Genomic DNA, 15432 nt, shown 5'->3' with positions numbered 1-15432 from the left:
AAAAAAAGAGGTGTTTCGGCTCAAGTGGGAAAGTTTGATGGAGACAGGAGGAGGGGATCAGACTGTCCCACTCACTCTGGGTCATGTTGGGATGATCCCACATGGATTGTTTGCTCCTAGTGTTCTGAGGTGCTGGGGCAGGCACCCTGAGCAGGGCAGCCAGCTGGGCTGGTTTAACGTGGGAGCAGCTTGAGCTTCTCAAGCCAGGGGGAGAATCTGGTTTGGGGAGGTTGCTGCTGGGTGACCTTGCCCCTGCTGGGTGACACCGCCCCTGCCTAAAATGGGAGAAAACCCAGTGCCAGCACTCGGCACATGCTGGAACTACTCTTTCAGGTTAGATTAGAGCAACTGCCCCTGCCCTGTAGCTTGGAGAGCAGCCACTGGCGTCTGGCAGCAGCCCTGTCTGCTCTGGGTAGGGATATCCGACGGAGTGATCATGCCTGGAGGGGCACCAATACCAAGTGGGTATTGGTGTGCCATGTGCAGTGGAGTGGGGATGCTTGGTGAGGTACCGATTCCAGGTGGGGCAGCACTGCCTGATGGGACACTGATGCTCGGTGAGGGACGATGAGTGGCTGGGGGGGGTATGCCCGGTGCAGGGGGTGATGCCTAGTGGGACATTGATGCCCGGTGAGGGAATGATGCACGGCAGGACAGTGATGCCAGTGAGGGGGTGATGCCCGGCAGGACAGTCATGCCCTTGTGAGGGGGTGATGCCCGGCGGTCAGCCATGTCTGGTGAGACACCGATGCGCGGTGGGGCAGCGATGCCCGGTGGGCGGCGATGCCCGAGGGCGATGGTCCCTCCGGGGCGGGGCGGGGCAGGGGCCGGTCGGCGCGGGGCGGTCGCTCCCCCCGCGGCCGGTCTCTCCCCGCGGAGATTGGAAGCCGCCTCGCGGGGCGGGCCCGGGTCCGGTTTAATCTCCGGCTCCGCCGGGATTACGGTCGTAGGATAGTCTCTAATCCGCGACACCGGCCACCGGGGGCTGCTCTCCCCAGCCCGCAGCAAAGACACCGCGGAGAGGGGGCAGGTAGGTCCCTCCGGTCTCCCCCGGTGCTCGCACCCCTGGGCTCGCTGCCTTGTCCTCCGAGAAGCTCCGTGTCTGGAGGCTGCCGGGCGCTCGGACCCCTCACCTCCTCGTTTTCTCCTCCGCACGCCATCGAGCTCTCCCTGACCTATCGCGCTTCGCCGGCCCGGCTTTCCTCCCGCAGCCCGGCTGTCTCTCCTCTTCCTCCTCCTCCTCCCGGCGCCGAGCAGCAAGGGGAAGACTCCGGGGCTCGGCAGTCCCGGCAGGTGGCAGCGCGCCGGGGCTGTTTGCTTTTCTGTCCTCCTGCCACTTCCCTCCTTAGCGCCTGGCACCTTCCCACGGGTGGGTGACATATCCCGCGAGAGCAGGGGGAGGCAGAGTTCTGCCGTTCCACCTGGGTACCCCAGCGCTCTGGCACAGCCCCTGCCCGGGTCGTGGTGCGGGGGGCTTCGGCGTGGCCGCTTGCTCTGCTGATACTCATAGTGACACCAGCCCCAAACTCCCTTTACTTTCCTTTTGTTCTGCTTTAATTTTTAATCGCCCGTGGGAATGACATATGTTTCTGAAGGCTGGAATCGGCTGCCGCCGGGATCGGGTGTCAGGGTGCTGCGGTGCCGGAGCGGGGGGCGCGGGCAGGGAGAGTGATGCCGGCCGTCACGGGCACTGCTGGGGCTGGCCGGGCCCTGCGTGTGGAGATCCCACAGGCTGTGGTATTTATAGAGCCTGGCTGCCCGGGACAGCGGCGTGGAAAGCCAGGCAGCACATTGCGTTCCTGCCGGCCACGCGTGTCCAATGCCAGCCGGTGTGGTGGCCCGCTCTGCCAGGGCAGCTTTGAAGGTCCCACTGGAGAGAAGTGTTCCCCAAGGGAAACTGAGGCACAGCAGGTGGCTACTGGACTTGGGGTTCCCGAGCTGGGCTAGCTCTGTGGTGTCACAGGTGAGACAGGGGCAAGTCCCCAACAGGTGGGATGGAGGGGAAGCAGAGCCCTGGCTGGCTACGGAGGGCATGACTGTGCTGAGCTGCCACGGAGGAGATGGGGAATTTTCCACTGGTGTTTGGATCAGGCCCAAGGTGAGCTGTTAGACCTCCCTGGTTCCTGCTGCTGGCCTCCCTGTGGCTTTATGGGGGTACCCCAGAGAAAGCCCTCTGTGCCCTGTGACACTGACCCACCTCCCAGAACCAAGCACTGGTGTGGCCTGGCTCTGGTGGCCAGGGGTGCTGGGAGGCAGTGGGACACCCCAGCCCAACCGTGGGTGGCATGGGGGGTGCCGGCACTGTGGGGGACCCTGGCTGAGGCGCAAAGGGCCCCGCAGCACCCGGCCGTGCTGCAGCTGTAATCACACGCCGGGGCTGCAGCCACGGCAAACAAACAGGCATCGGCAGAGCCTATTTTCCTTGGCACATGGGGACGGGGGGAAGGAGCGGGATCCCACGGGCTCCTTTGGAAGTGCAGCCCTTGAGAAAACAGAGGCGGGTCAGGGACAGGATGGGCCCCCCATATCCCCAGCTCTCCTCACCGCGTGCATCTCAGCCGCCCTGTGCCTCCCCAGCTGCTGACGCAGGTCTGGGGCTGGATGGGTCCCCCATGCCAGCAGGGCGCAGCCAGCCCAGTCCTGGTGTCCCCATGAAGCAGATGCCAGGCTGGCAGGGTGTTTCAGTGGTGAGAGTGGCACAGGCAGGGGCAGAGGTGGTACCATGGGACTTGGGCAGTTCATGGCCCCTGGTTAGGACAGGTGGATGTGCTGGGGGTGCTGGGGGCACATGGGGCTGTGGCTGAGGCCAGTCCCTCCTGTGACCCCAGTGCTGCCTGCAGCAAATGGCAGCTTGGATATTTTGCCACTGACAACTTGGTGTCATCCTGCCAGGGACAGGTGTGTTTTGGGGAGTGGGAACTCCGGGAAAGCACCTCGCTTTTGAGGCAAAATGCATCTCCAGAGGTGCGATAGAAAACCTGCCATGTTCTTTTACAGGCATTACCTGCCCATCAGTCCCTGCAGTGCCATCACCTGTGCCACCATCCTACCTGGATGACTGTGTGCTCCCGACAGGCAGTGTTTTAAGTTTAAAGCAAAGCCCGTCATATAGCCTAGAACTGCCAGAGATGTTTTGGGCTCAAGCGGGTGTTTCACCCAGCCTTCCATAGAGCCACACTGGGTGCCACCAGCTTTGTGCTGTGCCCACCCTCTCCCTGTGCCCACGCTGTCAGCCGCCTCTGCTGCCTGACCCTGTATCACACAGACTCAAGCTGGCCTGTGTCAGCAACAGCCTGGGCTGTCCCAGTGCTGGACACTGCAACCCTTGCCTGGCCTCAGCTTCCCCACTGCTCTTCCCAGGTTGCCTCGGTACTGGTGCTTGGATGTGGGAGGACGTGGTGGGGACGTGGTGGTCAATACCTGCACCACGGTCCCATCTTGGGGCATGCGCCTGGCAGGGGATGCCGTGGCTGAGCCACACCATGGCTCTGGTGCTGGAAAACGCACCCCGCGGCCCCACCATGATGTTTGACTCTACGACCCCCTTCCCTGCACTGCCCTTCCCCTCCCTGATGTGTCCCAGACCCCAGCATGTCTGTTGCTTTGGGACAGTGGCCATGGGCCAGCTCAGCTGTCGGCACGTTCTGTCTGCAGGCACATTCCCAGGCTCAGGCAGAGCTGTCCCCCAGGACATGGGTGCCATTTGTGCTCTTTGAGGGAAGACCCTGGATGGGCACTGCTGTCAGCATGATGGGGCAGAGATGGCCCAGAAGTGCCTGTGCAGGTGTCGGTGCTGCCAGAGCCCTGTTAGCCAGGACAACAGCTTCCAGAGCCACTTGATCCTTCTTGTTACTACCAATTCTGCCCTGGCTGCAGCACAGGGGGCATTGCCTGAGCCATGGTGTGGTATTTGGGGTTGAAAGCCCAGGTAGCCCTGGGGTGAGGGGAGCCCAGGAGCAGCATCCATTTTGCCCAGCTTGTGCTGGGAGCATGAGTGGGGCAGGCTGGCACGGCTGGCTGGTGGGGCTGTCATCTCCTGAGGAGCTCTGGTGGGGCTATCTCAGGAGGGTCTCCAGCAGATCTCGTTAGGGAGGGACTACAGCAGAGCAACCCAGAGGGGCTCTACAGCCACGCACTGGGCAGGTTGTCTCCAATTGTCCCTCCCTACAGCTGCTGGGGTCCCCATGCCCATGGGGGTTACCCCCAGAGCCCTTACCCCAAAGGTGAGGTGCCTGACCATCCCCTGAACAGCTGGATTTGCCCCTTCGGGTGGCTGCTTCCCCTGGGAGACATGGGACCATGAGGCTGCCTATTCTTGGCTGGGAGATGGAGGAGGGGAATGCCATAGGTTAAAACCAGGTTTTGGGTGCTAATTTTAGGAAGGCAGGTTGTGGGGAAAGCCACAGCTGTGTGTGCTTCAGGGGAAGAGCAGACCTTGCTGGCAAGGCTGGCCCAGAATGTTGTCTGTGAAGGGGCAAAGGGATAGGGGGTTCTCTGCTGTGTGCCCTGCTGGGGTCAACTTCCCTGAGGAGGTGTTGCCCAGGGACCCCTGAGGTTTGGACTGTTGCCCCAGATCTGCCCCTGTGCCCACACATCCCCACGCCCACAGCAGTGCTGGAGGCTGACCAGGGACCCCAGGCTAAGGGTCACCCCACACCCCATGGTGGTGCTGGGGGTAACCCTGGGCCCGGGACTGATGGCAGTGGGGGGACACAAGTGGCATCCCTGCCCAGTTGCCCATGCTGCCCGTCTCTCTGGGCACGTTCTGTCACCAGCACAGCCCCAGGGAACATGAAACCTGTGTGTCCAGCTCCGCTGAAACTCGAACGGCCACCTGGGCAGGCGGGCATGGGCGGGGGGGCCGCTGTGCCCCTGGCACACACCGGCGGCAGCGGGATACCTGGCTGCCATCACGCAGGCCGGCAGCTGCGGCAGGCTTGGTGCTAAAGCCGGATTACCACCCGGAATAGTCCCATGGCCCCAGATGGGCCGGATTAGTGAGGATTCATCTGCAGAGGGAGAGAAGATGGGGAGGGGGTCTCTGCCCTGTGGGGGTCCCTGGCCTGGGGCAGCGCTCACCTGCTGCCACAGAAACCTTCATTCCCCATGCTTGGGAGCAAGTGGGTGCTCCCAGGTGGGTGACATGGGCTGGGGGGACGCAGTGAGTGGTGGCCCCCCAGGCTGGTGCTGCCTGGTGCAGGCTGGCAGGCACTGGTTGCCTTTCTCTATGCGTGCCATACTCCCACTGGCACAGCATGTGCTGGTAGGGACTGTGCCATGCCGAGGTTTGACCAGGGTAACCAGCACAGTGCAAGAGCCAGGCTTTCCCAGGATGGTACCTGTCCTCCTGGACACATTGCCAGGTGCAATGGACTGCCATCTGACATTGTCTGCTGGCACTGCTGGCAGAGCTCCCCAGCCTCCTGCTCCTGCCTGTGCCTTGCTCCCAGATGGGATTTTCCACCTTTTAAATAAAGTCTTTGTGGCAGAGGGATGCAGCCCCTTCCAGGACCAGAACCCCACCATGGTGCCCTGGTCCCCGAGGAAGGCTGGCAGGGGGCTGGGGTGAGTCTAGGACTGCCCTCCTGCCAAGGCAGGGCAGGGATCTGGGAACCCTGCCGCCCTAAACATGACCCTATCCCAGCGAGGGAGGGCAGGCGTCTGTGCTGGCTGGGATGCAGCATGCGAGACCAAACGTAGCCTCCCCTGGTGTGCAGACGTGGCCAGCAGGAGGGTACGTGCTGCCACATGCATCCAGCTCAGTGTTCCGTCTGCGGGGGCTGCGGGACAGCACCGGAGCCTGGCTCGGGCTGCCTGGCCACGACAGTGGGACAGCAGGAGCAGCCTGTGAGAGGTGGGAGGTCTGTCTGCAGTGGGACTGTGCCTGTCGTTGTCACCCAGAGCCGGCAGCCAGTGGGGAGGTTCATGCTGGGAAATTGATGCAGCTTGCTCAGCACCCCCAGGAACACAGTCCTGGGTGCTGGAGCGGGTGTGGGGGGGTTGTGTGCCCGTCCACGTGGCCAGGCCCACACCATCAGGCTGGGTGAGCGGGTGCTGGAGCCGCTGGTCAGGAGGGGTATGACGCCAGGCAGCACATGGGCTGCCCAATGTGGCAGAGAAGATGGCAGCATCTCATCTGTGTGGTGGCACCCTGAGGGAACTGATCCCTGGGGAGATGCTCTTTGTCTGGAGCAGAGGGTCCCCGGCTGCGGTGGGCACACAGTGAGAAAGGTGAAAACACCACCCCCAGCCCAGGGGGACCCACACCACCCCCTCAGGGCCACCCGCCACTCTGTATTTGTTGTTCTGCCCAGCCTTATCACAAGGCAAACAGCGGCAGGCAGGGCATGCGCTGCCCGATCGAAGTGTCTTCCGCTCCCTCCCCTTTCATCTCCCCCCCCTGTCCTGGCCACTGCCACCAGGAGACCCTGGCTGAGGGGTAAAGGCCATGGCCAGCTGGGGAGGTGGTAGCAAGTGGTGCTGTGGCTGTGCCAGGGCTGTGCCAGGGCTGTGCCAGGGCTGCCTGGCGGGAGGAAGTGTCTGGGTGGCAGCACGAAGCCTGGTGCATGCTGAATGAGCCCGGCCCTGCCGCTTGCTATTCCGAGAGATGCTTGGGGGAAGAAGTTGGTATTTCCTGAGCTGCCCAGAGAGGTGTAATTATAACCTGGGAGAAGAAAGGGTCTGCAGAGGAGAGTGCCCAGCCTTCCTGGCGCCCGCGGGGGAGCGGGCAGGGGAGCCGGCAGGTCCTGCCTGCCACTGGTGGGATGTGGTGAGCCCTGACCGCAGGCAGCACGGTGGCACTGGGGGGCTTAGGGACGTGCTGGAGCATCAGGGATCTGGTGGTCCCCCTTGATCCCATACCAGGAGTGGTGGGTTTGGTGTTGCCTGCCCATGGCAGTGGGAAGGCGCAGAGTTAACGGTGGCGTTTGGACGTGCTGGCAGCCTTGTTTGTGCCTGGATCCATCCCAAGTGGAGGCCTAGTGGAGGGGATAAATCATCACCCAGAGCCCGCCCTGCGCTTCCCTCTATCCCCCGCATGTCTGAGCCTTCCCATTCTGATCCCTGCTGGCCTGTGTTCTGCCTCAGTTTCCCCACTTGGCTCAGTGCTGTAGGCAGGGTTAGGGTTAGGGTGCCCCCCATCTTAGGCCAACCTTATGGGCTCAGCCCACCTGACAGTGCCAGGAGCTGTTGTGTGGCCTGGGATGACCCTGCCAGGTCGCCTTTGTGGCCTAGATGGGCAGGGACAGACAGGGCAGCAGCTCAGGAGACCGGAGGTACTGGCACCCACACCCTGCCATGTCATCCTTTGCTTGCGTGCCAGGAGGATGGCTGTACCTGACTGTGCTGTGGGAAGGCTCCCCTGGTCTCTAGGGACACCAATCCCCTGCAAACATAAAGATGAGCATGTCCCCTGCTCACCCCATGGGGACCCCAGGCACTGGGGGGACAGGGCAGAAGCATCCTCCCGGGGTTCGGGACCAGACTGCATCCCGGCCAGCTCTCACTTCCAGGTGGGTGGCATCGTCTTTTGGCCGGATGTAGCCCCAGCAAGGAGCCCCCTGGCCAGCCGGACAGGACCCCAGCCCCCCGGGGCGGCGGGGGGTGGCGGGACCCTGCCCCGGCTGCCAGCCTGCCCCAGAAAGCCACCCTGTGCCGTTTCCCAGCGGGGCGGGGAGGGCCGGGGCTTGCACAGAGGAGGCTTTGTGCGGCGTGCCAAGGCGTCCCGCGCTCGGCAGCCCGGCCGCTTTCCCCTGCCAAGGAGCTGTCTCCCGGCCCCGCGCTCTTTCCTGCTCCGTTTGTCCAGCCCTGACGTGCCCTCGAGCCCCCCGCCTTGGCACCCCGGCAGCGGCGGGACGCGGGTGAGCCCTTCGCGCCGGGCAGCACCACGGGCTTCACATAACGGTGGTGGCTGGGGGGTCCCCGAGCTCCCTACCCCGTCCTCAGCCACCCCCTCAAACAGCCCTGCTCGCCTGTCGGCGCCCGTCTTCAGGAGGGGAAACTGAGGCACGGAGCCGGGAGCTGCAGGCAGGGCAGCAGAGGTGGGCAGGCGGCAGGGATGGGGGCTCTGGGGCTGGGCAGCACCGTGGTGCGGGCAAGGAGGTGGGGTGGGCTGTGGGACGGCTGGCCAGGCTAGGGGACTGTCCCCCCTTGGGACACCAGTGTAGTTGTTGGAACTGGGGCAGAACTCCACGGGGTACTGTGTGCTGAGTGGGCAGAAGGGAGAAGCCCAGACATGGTGATGCCTGGCTGGGTGACCCTCTCATCTCCATGTACCTGTCCCTGTAATGCCACCAGCACCGGTGCTGAGCCCAGCTCCAGTGTCATTGGTGGATGCAGGGCTTGTGAGACTTTAGGCCAGCCCCTCTGGTGCTCCTGCCCGGAGCTGGACCTCTGTTGTCCCCCTCTTGCAGAGCCCAAGGAGAGCCCACAGCGAGCCCAGCTGTCTCCCAACCATGGATACCACGGGCGTGCCCCTCCAGACCGAGATGGTGGAGCTGGTGCCCAATGGGAAGCACGCGGCCACACTCACTGCCTCCGCTCTCCCCTCGCTGGCGGGTGACAGGTAGGGACCCTGGGGCAAGCAGGAGTGCCAGGGACTTGGGGAGGTCCTCCCAGCTGCTCCCTGCCCTTGCAGTACCAGCCAGTGCTGATGGCCCCTGGCTCTGCTTTGGCTTCACCCCCTTCCTCCATGTCCAGATTTGAGGAGAACCAGACTGGCGTGGCAGAGATGGAGGAGTTCCTGCCCCATGGTGCCGAGAAGAAGCAAACGCACTTCACTGACGTGAGTATTGGCACGGGCATGGTGGTGGGGATGGGATGGGGCTAGTTCCCAGTGGACTGGTGCATCCTCTCCTTGTTGTGTCCTGTGAACAGTTCGAAGGGAAGACGTCTTTCGGGATGTCTGTCTTCAACCTGAGCAATGCCATCATGGGCAGTGGCATCCTGGGGCTGGCCTATGCCATGGCCAACACCGGCATCATCCTCTTTCTGTGAGTGCCATGGGGGTCTGGGGGGGTCTGTGGGTGCAGGAAAGAAAGAAGTCTCTGACTTGAGGTCATGCAGGGACCAGTGTCCTGCTGGCTGAGCAATGCCCATTGCTGACATGAGCCTGCCTGCCCTGTTGGGTGCTGTGACCCACTGGGGAAGTGGAGGAGAAGGGTGAAGGTTTGCCTTCTTACTACAAGTTCAGGTTGCCACAAGTGACCCAAAGGATGTGAGTGCCAGTTCCATTGGGCATGGAGATGTGGGTCACAGGGTCCCTGCACCATACAGCCTGTCTGCCTCGTGAGCACCCAGCCGGTGAGGGGCTGGTGTCCTGCCAAGACAGCTGCCCACAGGCAGAACCTGTCTGTGCAGGGTTTGCTCCACAGCTGTGTCTGAGCCCTGTGCTGTGACCCACTGGTGACTGTGCTGTCCTCCTGCAGCTTCCTCCTGACAGCAGTGGCCCTGCTCTCCAGCTACTCCATCCATCTGCTGCTCAAGTCCTCGGGCATTGTAGGTGAGTGCCAGGTCCTTGGCAGGGCTGTGCCAGAGGGTTCCATCCTGACCCTCACCCCACCACTGCTCCCCATCCCACAGGCATCCGTGCCTATGAGCAGCTGGGCTACCGAGCCTTTGGCACACCAGGGAAGCTGGCAGCAGCCATTGCCATCACGCTGCAGAACATTGGAGGTGAGGATGGGGCTGGGGAGACCTGTTGAGGCTGGGAATGAGGGATGGATGGGACCAGAGCACACCAGAACAGTACGACCTTGCTCTACCCTGCAGCCATGTCCAGCTACCTGTACATTGTCAAATCTGAAGTGCCTCTGGTCATCCAGACCTTCCTCAACCTGGAGGAGAAGACCACGTGAGTTCCTCCTGCCCACGCTGCCTGCGTGCCTTCCCCGGACAGGCGCCGGTGCTCCGGCTCCAGCTGTGCAGCCCATGGCAGGGATTTACTATCATTAAGCCACTACTATTTTTGATAACTGTCAGTGCTGAATAAGCCCCTGGGTGAGATTAAACTGAGCTGAACTTCCAATCCCTGCTCCTCACATCCCCTTGGGATCAGGCTTTCCTCCTTGAGCAGAACCTGGGGCTGTGGGGTGGGGGACGGGAGCTCTGGTTAGGAATAGGTCCCCCTACCCCATGCCCACATCCACACCAGCAGCTCTAGTCCTTAGGGGTGTACCACTGTGGGGGTAGGCAGGACCCAGCTGAAGGGCCCTCAGGCATGCTGCCCTCAGGGGTCCTTAAGGATGCCATCTCAGGGGTCCCCAGGGATGTTAGCACAGCAGGGATATCAGCCTCAGGGGACACCAGTACCCCTGGGGTTTGCCAGCTTCAGGGACCCTACAAATGGCAGACAACTCCTGCAGTGGCTGTCTCTGCCTCCCTTGCCCCAGCAGAGTGGGGTGGTGAGCAGGACCTCTACTTACAGGGACTGGTACATGAACGGGAACTACCTGGTGATCCTGGTTTCTGTCACCGTTATCCTGCCCCTGGCCCTCATGAAGCAGCTGGGTAAGTTGGAGGGATGACACCCCATGGCCTGGCACCCTGGGTCCTCTGCTGGGTTGCAGTGCCAGCCTGGAGGTGCTGGGCATGGAGGGGGCACCTAGGCAGTGTGAGGGTCCTGCCTGCACCCACCGGCCACTCTCCTTCCTCCTTAGGCTACCTTGGCTACGCCAGTGGCTTCTCCCTCAGCTGTATGGTCTTCTTCCTCATCTCGGTGAGCACCCGCTGGCACGTGCCGGTGCCTTGGGGTGCCAAGCATCCCTCCTGCAGGGAGGTGTGGCCAGGCTGGTTGCTGTGGGGACAGCGGAGACAGCAGGGACAGCGGGCGCTCGGGGCTGCGGAGACGCTGTGGCGGTGCTGTCAAGCTGCTGGGTTATTTTCGGCTGAAGGAACTGAGTGTCATGGAAAGGGAGAGGGAGAGGGTGCCGGGGGGGGAAAATCACACATGTGGCCCCTCCACGTGCCGCTGCCCTGCTCTGCCCCGCTGCCCACCCTCGCAGGGGCAAGCGGGGGGGGGAACCAGCATTGCCACGGGGCAGCGCCAGCAAAGGATGTCCCATAGATGGGTCCCAGCAGGGGCACTGGCACCCTCCTGCTGGGCATTGTGCTGGCTTGGGTATTGGATGCTGGGAGTTGGTGGCATCAAGAGCTGACCGTTCCCATGTGCCCTCTACCCCAGGTCATCTACAAGAAGTTCCAGATCCCCTGCCCACTCCCTGAGCAGGAGGGGAACCTTACGGACATCCTCAACGTCACCTCTGTCAGCACTAGTGACTACCAGAATGGCTACACTGTCCTCCAGGCCCCTGAGCAGGACACCTGCAGCCCCAGCTTCTTCACCCTGAACTCCCAGGTAAGGTCCCCTGAGGATCTGGGTGAACCCCCTCCCTGTGCACTCCATGAAGACAGGTGGTCCTGGTGCTGGCACTTGGCACCCAGCAGTCAGTCGCCTTCCTCTTGCACAGACAGCGTACACCATCCCCATCATGGCCTTCGCCTTCGTCTGCCACCCCGAGGTCCTGCCCATCTACACCGAGCTGAAGGAGTGAGTCCTGGGTGGGGGCACCCACGGGGAGGGGTGGGCTTCGTCCGGTGCCCACCCAAAGGCAGTGCCATCCGTGTGTGGGACCTGCGCCGGGGCATCGTGGGGAGGTGGGTGATATGACCTTGGGTGGGTGGGCGGGGGTGGTGGGTGACAGGACCTGGGATGGGTGAGCAGGTGGGTGGTGGATGATATCATACCTGGGAGATTGATGATATGACCCGGCTTAGGTGATATCACCTCTGGGAGGTGGGTGATGTGGGTCAGGATGGCTGGTGGGTGATACGGCCCCTAGGAAGTGGATGCCGTGCTCCAGGTTGGGTGGTAGGACCCTTGGGAGGTAGGTGTTATGGCCCAGGGTGGGTGGGTGGTGGTGAGTGGTATCACCCCTGGGAGGTGGGTGATGCGACATGGAATGGGTGGTGGGTGGTATGACCCCTTTGAGGTGGGTGTTGTGACCTGAGATGGGTGGGTGGGTGGTTGATTGGTGGTGGGTGATCTAACACACCACACAGCCCAGGAAGGGGGATGCAGCCCTTCTCTGCACAGCTCTCACACACCCCAAGGTGCTCTGGCAACACCCCTCCTTGTTGGGTGGGTGCTTGGTGTCAGGGGATGCCAGGGGGCTGTGCTGAGCCCACTGTCTCCCACAGCCCCTCCAAGAAGAAGATGCAGTGCATCTCCAACATCTCCATCACGGTCATGTACCTCATGTACTTCTTGGCTGCCCTCTTTGGCTACCTCACATTTTACGGTGAGCCCTCAGGGAGGGGGCTGGGTGCCCTGCTGGCATGTGGTGCCAGGGGGGTGGTGATGCTGGGTCTCACCCAGCAGCTCCCCACTGGTGTCTGCAGGCCGTGTGGAGTCAGAGCTGCTGCACACGTACAACAAAGTGGACCCCTTTGATGTGCTCATCCTGTGTGTGCGGGTGGCTGTGCTGACTGCTGTCACCCTCACTGTCCCCATCGTCCTCTTCCCGGTGAGTGGCCCTGCAGGAATGCCAGGTGGCTTCAGCAACAGGCTTTGAGAGGGGAAACTGAGGCAGCAAAGAGGACAGGAATTGGGGAACAGGACGTGCTGGGTGCCAGGAACAGGGCTGGGGCAGAGAGAGGGGTGATGGGGACCACTGGGGCATCAGGGTCAGGGCTTGGGCAGGGGAAGGGGTGATGGTGACCAGCAGGATTGCAATGACAGGGGATGGGATGGACCTTGGCTCCAAGGATGGAGTGTGACACCCTGTCCCTGTCCCCAGGTACGCCGGGCTATCCAGCAGATGCTGTTCCAAGGGAAAGACTTCAGCTGGATCCGCCACATCATCATTGCAGTGGTCCTGCTGACCTTCATCAACCTCCTGGTCATCTTTGCCCCCTCCATTCTTGGCATCTTTGGCTTGATTGGTAGGTGGCAGTGCCCTACTCCTGTCCCCCCTTGGGCACGGGTTATTGCAGCAGCACACCAGCCGCTGTCCTGGCTGGCACTTGGCTTTGACTCACTTTCCCCTTCCCATCATGCCAGGACCAGCTGGTGTATGGGGCATCCCCCATCCCATCCTCATCCTGGAAGGCTGGTTCCTGCAGTGCAGTGGCAGCACTTTCTCTTCCTCTGCGTGTTTCTCTTGATCCCCCCAGCCCAGCTCCCCCCTCTCGGCGCTCAGCTCCGTGCCAAGGCCCTGGCTGCAGGAGGGGGGTGGGGACAGTGCCAGCACACCGAGTCCCTGGGTTCCTGGAAGGCTTTGCCAGGCCTGGGAGGGGGGTGAAGGGGTGGAACTGGGGGAACAAGACCTGGCCTGGCAGGGGGGCTGGCAAGGCTGAGCCACGGCGTGGGAGGCCCCTGCCCACTCTGTCCCTGTCTGCTCCAGGTGCCACCTCTGCTCCCTGCCTCATCTTCATCTTCCCCGCCATCTTCTACATCCGCATCATGCCCAAGGACAAGGAGCCGCTGCGCTCCACCCCCAAAATATTGGTAAGTGTGGGCAGGGAGTACAAGGATGGGGATGGGGACGGGGCTTCTGAGGCTGGCTGGGAACCCCATCACCCTGGCTGTCCCTGAGCCCCTTCCTTGTCCCCACAGGCTGCCTGCTTCGCCCTCCTTGGGGTGGTCTTCATGATCATGAGCTTGAGCTTCATCATCATCGACTGGGCCACGGGTGGGGGCAAGAGCGGAGGCAACCACTAGCCAGCACCGGCTGCCCATGCCAACCCCCCCACTGGTGCCCCAGGGAGAGCCAGCCCCGGGCTCAGCCCCCATGCTGCAGCCCCACTGGGATTCCCTGGGGAATTCTGCCCATCACCTCTGGTGGCGGTGAGGGGGCATGAGCCATGGCAGGCATGGGGACTCCTTGACCTGTGCCTGGGATGGGGCAGTGAGCCCGGGGCAGGTCCTGTGCCCCCCAGCCACTCCAGCGGGTACTCTCCCTGCTCCGCGCCTCAGTTTCCCCATCCGTAAAATGGGGACAATAATACTGCCCTACCTCACCCGGAGCTGGCTGTCAGGTGGGGCTTGTCTCTGCACCCCCAGAGCCACCAGCAGCAGGCACTGCCAGGGGCGTGGGGCACTGTCCGCCATGGGGACCGAGGACTGGGGACACTTTCCTGGTGCCCCCCCCGCCCCGACAGCATCAAGAGCCCTGATGAACAGCGTCCCTGGTGGCTGGAATCTATCAGGGCAGTCAGATCTGTGACAGCACCTGTGCCCAAGCTGCCCACCCTCTCCCTCTGCTGTCCCCCAGTCCCCAGAAAGATGCCACCCCACTGCCCTGGCATCATGGGTGTACCCCAGTCCCCGTGGGCAAGGGTGGTCCTGCTGCTGTGGCTGGTGGTACCCCGCCCGCTGCTCTTAAGCCTGCTGGGCTGCTGGTGCCTGCTGATGGGACCCTGCTGACCCTAGGCCATGTTTGGGGACTGGCTGCATTGCTCTGGGGAGGTAACACGCACGCCAGGGGCTTGGTGCCCACTGGTATCCTGCCCGTGCTGCAGCTTGGCTGCCAGGGACCTGGCCCACCTGAGGGGCACAGGGGGGTGTGGGGTGGTCTGGGGACAGTGCTCACGGGGGGCCAGCTCAGGGCTGCAGAGGCACCCCGTCTGCGTGCCCAGATGCCAGAGTGATGGGCACCTCAGCAAACCAAGCTGTCCCTGCTCGCCTTGCACCCTGAGCCAGCACCCAGGCCCCCACAGCCCTCACCGATCCATCCATCCATCCATCCATGTTGCTGGGACACCCCAAACCATGCCAAAAGCTGGACAGTGGCTCTCCCACCCCCGGCTTCCCTTCCCAGCATGGAGGGCAGCCTGGTAGGGTGGGCAGCACGGGTCGGGGGGAGGGGGTCTGTCCTGCAGCAAAGTACATAAGAGATGTATTTTTTTATTGGGTGGTGGAGGCTGGGATGCTTTTTATAAATACTGTACATAAGAGTAGATCTTTTTTTAACGTGTTGTGTTGCTCTGGGTAGCTCTGTATAATGTACATATCACATGGGGAGGGGGGACACCGTCGTGGACCCTCGCCATCTGCCCGGGAACTGCCGGCTGCAGTGTGGCCTCGGTGTCCCTGTCCCCAGCCCAGCTGCCCTGTGGCCATCCCTGACACGTGTAAATTATTGGGGGAGGTGGTGCCGGTGGCGGCGGGAGGCCGGTGGTGAGAATAAAGGTGTGAATGTGCCCAGGTCTCGGGCGTCACTGGGGCAGAGGAGGAGCTGGCACGCAGGCTGGCACCCGGCACACGGCGTCCTGAGATGGCACAGACAGACGGACATGCGTACACGGACGTGTGTGAGGACAGCAGGGACATGCGGACATGGATGTGCAGGGTTAGTGCATGTGCATGCTCGGCAGGACAGAGAGCATGGATGTACAGCAGGACAGCACAGACACACGGACACAGATGTGCGGGGA

The 15432-nt window shown here is 62.6% G+C and overlaps 1 protein-coding gene across 3 annotated transcripts; it reads left to right on the top strand.

The window, feature by feature from the left end:
* The first annotated feature begins 384 nt into the window (after positions 1 to 384).
* On the top strand, positions 385 to 15198 carry SLC38A3 (solute carrier family 38 member 3). Of its 3 annotated transcripts, none has more exons than XM_027640130.1 (16): positions 385 to 508; positions 8412 to 8563; positions 8698 to 8782; positions 8875 to 8990; positions 9426 to 9499; positions 9580 to 9672; positions 9769 to 9850; positions 10424 to 10506; positions 10656 to 10714; positions 11180 to 11353; positions 11466 to 11545; positions 12196 to 12296; positions 12397 to 12521; positions 12795 to 12939; positions 13401 to 13504; positions 13613 to 15198. In XM_027640130.1, exons 1-16 carry the CDS (start codon positions 437 to 439, stop codon positions 13715 to 13717), a joined length of 1650 nt encoding a protein of 549 aa, XP_027495931.1. In that variant the 5' UTR covers positions 385 to 436; the 3' UTR covers positions 13718 to 15198. The 3 variants fall into 3 exon arrangements, with proteins under 3 accessions (XP_027495931.1, XP_027495934.1, XP_027495930.1); XM_027640133.1 differs by lacking the exon at positions 385 to 508 and adding an exon at positions 880 to 1030; XM_027640129.1 differs by lacking the exon at positions 385 to 508 and adding an exon at positions 6495 to 6769.
* Positions 15199 to 15432: the final 234 nt, after the last annotated feature.

Source organism: Corapipo altera, unplaced genomic scaffold, assembly GCF_003945725.1.
Source record: "Corapipo altera isolate COAL_440 unplaced genomic scaffold, ASM394572v1 55, whole genome shotgun sequence".
NCBI lineage: Eukaryota > Metazoa > Chordata > Aves > Passeriformes > Pipridae > Corapipo > Corapipo altera.
The sequence above is the reverse complement of the archived record's forward strand: the minus strand, read 5'-3'. Positions and strand labels throughout refer to the sequence as shown.